This window comes from Saccopteryx leptura, chromosome 1 (genome assembly GCF_036850995.1).
Source record: "Saccopteryx leptura isolate mSacLep1 chromosome 1, mSacLep1_pri_phased_curated, whole genome shotgun sequence".
NCBI classification, from domain to species: Eukaryota; Metazoa; Chordata; class Mammalia; order Chiroptera; family Emballonuridae; genus Saccopteryx; species Saccopteryx leptura.
Window position 1 is genome coordinate 55967419 of NC_089503.1, and position 2245 is coordinate 55969663.

General features: G+C 33.2%; 1 protein-coding gene across 1 annotated transcript; it reads left to right on the forward strand.

Moving 5' to 3' along the window:
• Positions 1–777: 777 nt before the first annotated feature.
• LOC136388853 (olfactory receptor 51F1-like) lies at positions 778–1740 on the forward strand. The gene has a single exon (XM_066360662.1). It carries the CDS (start codon positions 802–804, stop codon positions 1738–1740), a length of 939 nt encoding a protein of 312 aa, XP_066216759.1. The 5' UTR covers positions 778–801.
• The last annotated feature ends 505 nt before the right edge of the window (positions 1741–2245 follow it).

Below are 2245 nucleotides of genomic sequence, written 5' to 3' on the forward strand. Positions count from 1 at the left end.
TCTTTCACTAAAAAAATAAATTAATTAAAAAAAATAAAATTTTTAACCCTTAGGTAGATTTGACCACATAAGCTCAACAGCATTATTCATGTACACTGAGTCATGAATCCATGAATTCACTGAGCATGAAACCATGCTCTCTTGGTTTTTATAGTTCTTGAGACGGTCTAGACTCATCTTACTTTAGGATATAGTTCTTTCTTGTAAATCTGCATATTCCATCTTCACTGGTTTTAACTTATAAGTCCACTCTCTGAGGTTTTTCACCCGCACTGTTAGATTAAAAAGATTTACAACATTCAAATCTATAAGGAGCTAAAATTTGAGTTTTTTGTCTCCAGTGCAAATCTTAAGTTTTTTGCTTAAAGATTCACACCTATATAGGCACTGCAGACCTAAGGATATTGTTTTGCGTATTTCTTAGTCATTTCATATATGACATATTTAAACTTGAATGTAATTACTGTTCTTAAGAAAGTCTTTGTTCATATAATCTTATGATTTAATGGAGCTTAAAAGTATGTTAATATATAATTATTATCAAAATGTATAAAGTTAAACAGAAATAATTTTTTTAATTTAAGGTTTAAAATATTTATGTATATTGACAAATATTCCTTATATGAATGTAGATGAATGTCAGATTTTTGAGTTTTCTCAATTATAACGTATTTATTTAGAAACTTAGATACCTCTCCTTACCCCCCAAAAAATTACCTAGATATTTTTATGTAACCATGTAATATTTTACTTCTATAGGATGTGAGCAGTGTGAGGACAAGTACTACAAATCTACAAAACATGAAGATTTTAGGTAACTTGACATCTATACTTCCTACTTTCTTACTGACCAGCATACCTGGCCTGGAGTCTGTCCATGCCTGGATCTCCCTTCCCTTTGGCTTTCTTTATGCCATTGCCCTCTCTGGGAACAGCATGATCCTGTTTGTAATCATTACCCAGAAAAATCTCCATGAACCCATGTACTGTTTCCTCTCTATGCTGTCAGCTACTGACTTGGGCTTGACTATTTCTACAATGTCAACAACATTACCCATCCTCTGGTTTAATGCAAGAGAAATCAGTCTAGATAACTGCATTATCCAGATGTTTTTTCTTCATGGATTTACCAGCATGGAATCTGGAGTACTAACAGTTATGGCCTTTGACCGCTATGTGGCAATCTGTGACCCTCTGAGGTACACTATCATTCTCACCAATTCTAGAATTATTCAGATGGGCATCATAATAATTACACGCGCTACAGTATTAATAATACCAGTACTCTTGCTCCTTAAGCCTCTCTATTTTTGTAGAGAAAACATCCTTTCTCATTCTTATTGTTACCATCCAGATGTGATTAAATTAGCATGTTCAGATTCTCGAGCCAATAGCATTTATGGATTAATTTGTCTCATCCTGACCACAGGGATGGATACATTATGCATTGTTCTGTCTTACATCTTGATCATTCGCTCTGTGATCAGTATGAACTCCCTCAAAGAACGGCACAAGGTATTCAGTACTTGTGTCTCTCACATTGGAGCAGTTGCTATTTTCTACATCCCCATGATAAGCTTGTCCTTGGTGCACCGCTATGGCCTATCAGTCCCCAAAGTGGTCCATTCAATGATGGCCAATATATATCTACTTTTGCCACCTGTGCTCAATCCTATCATCTATAGCATAAAAACAAAACACATTCGCAAGGCTATACTCAGGCTTCTTTTTACAAGATAAACAGAGATGATTAATTTTGAGAAAACCTGATGAAGGTTACATTCACTGTAGAAAAGCAAGTCTGGAAAGGAACTGCCTGTCAGGCATTTTTTTGTTATTTTCTTCACTTATTCAACAAATATTTAGTAAACCATATTTTGTTTTCAGTCATAAAATAAATGTACGATATACCTCAAGTATTTATGGATCATCTAATAAGGAAAACAAAAAATAATAATAATAAAATAAAAATAATATACATCATAATTAACATTTATTGAGTTTGTATTTTATACTGTGTGGTCTACTAACAGTTTTTTAAAGATGTAGTCTGTTTATCCTACAATAGCTCAATGAAATATATAAAATTGTTAATTACATTTTAGAAATGAAGATGTTGAGCCTTAGAATCATTTAGTTCATCAAAGGCCAGACATCTAACAAAGCAAGACTGAGATTTTAATCCGGGATTTCTGTATCTTGGACATCATTTTCTTCATTAGTATATTGCATTCTCTGCCAAAGG

Excerpts from the sequence above, each read along its gene's own strand:
- LOC136388853 (XM_066360662.1), top strand. The coding sequence starts at position 802 with ATGAAGATTTTAGGTAACTTGACATCTATACTTCCTACTTTCTTACTG.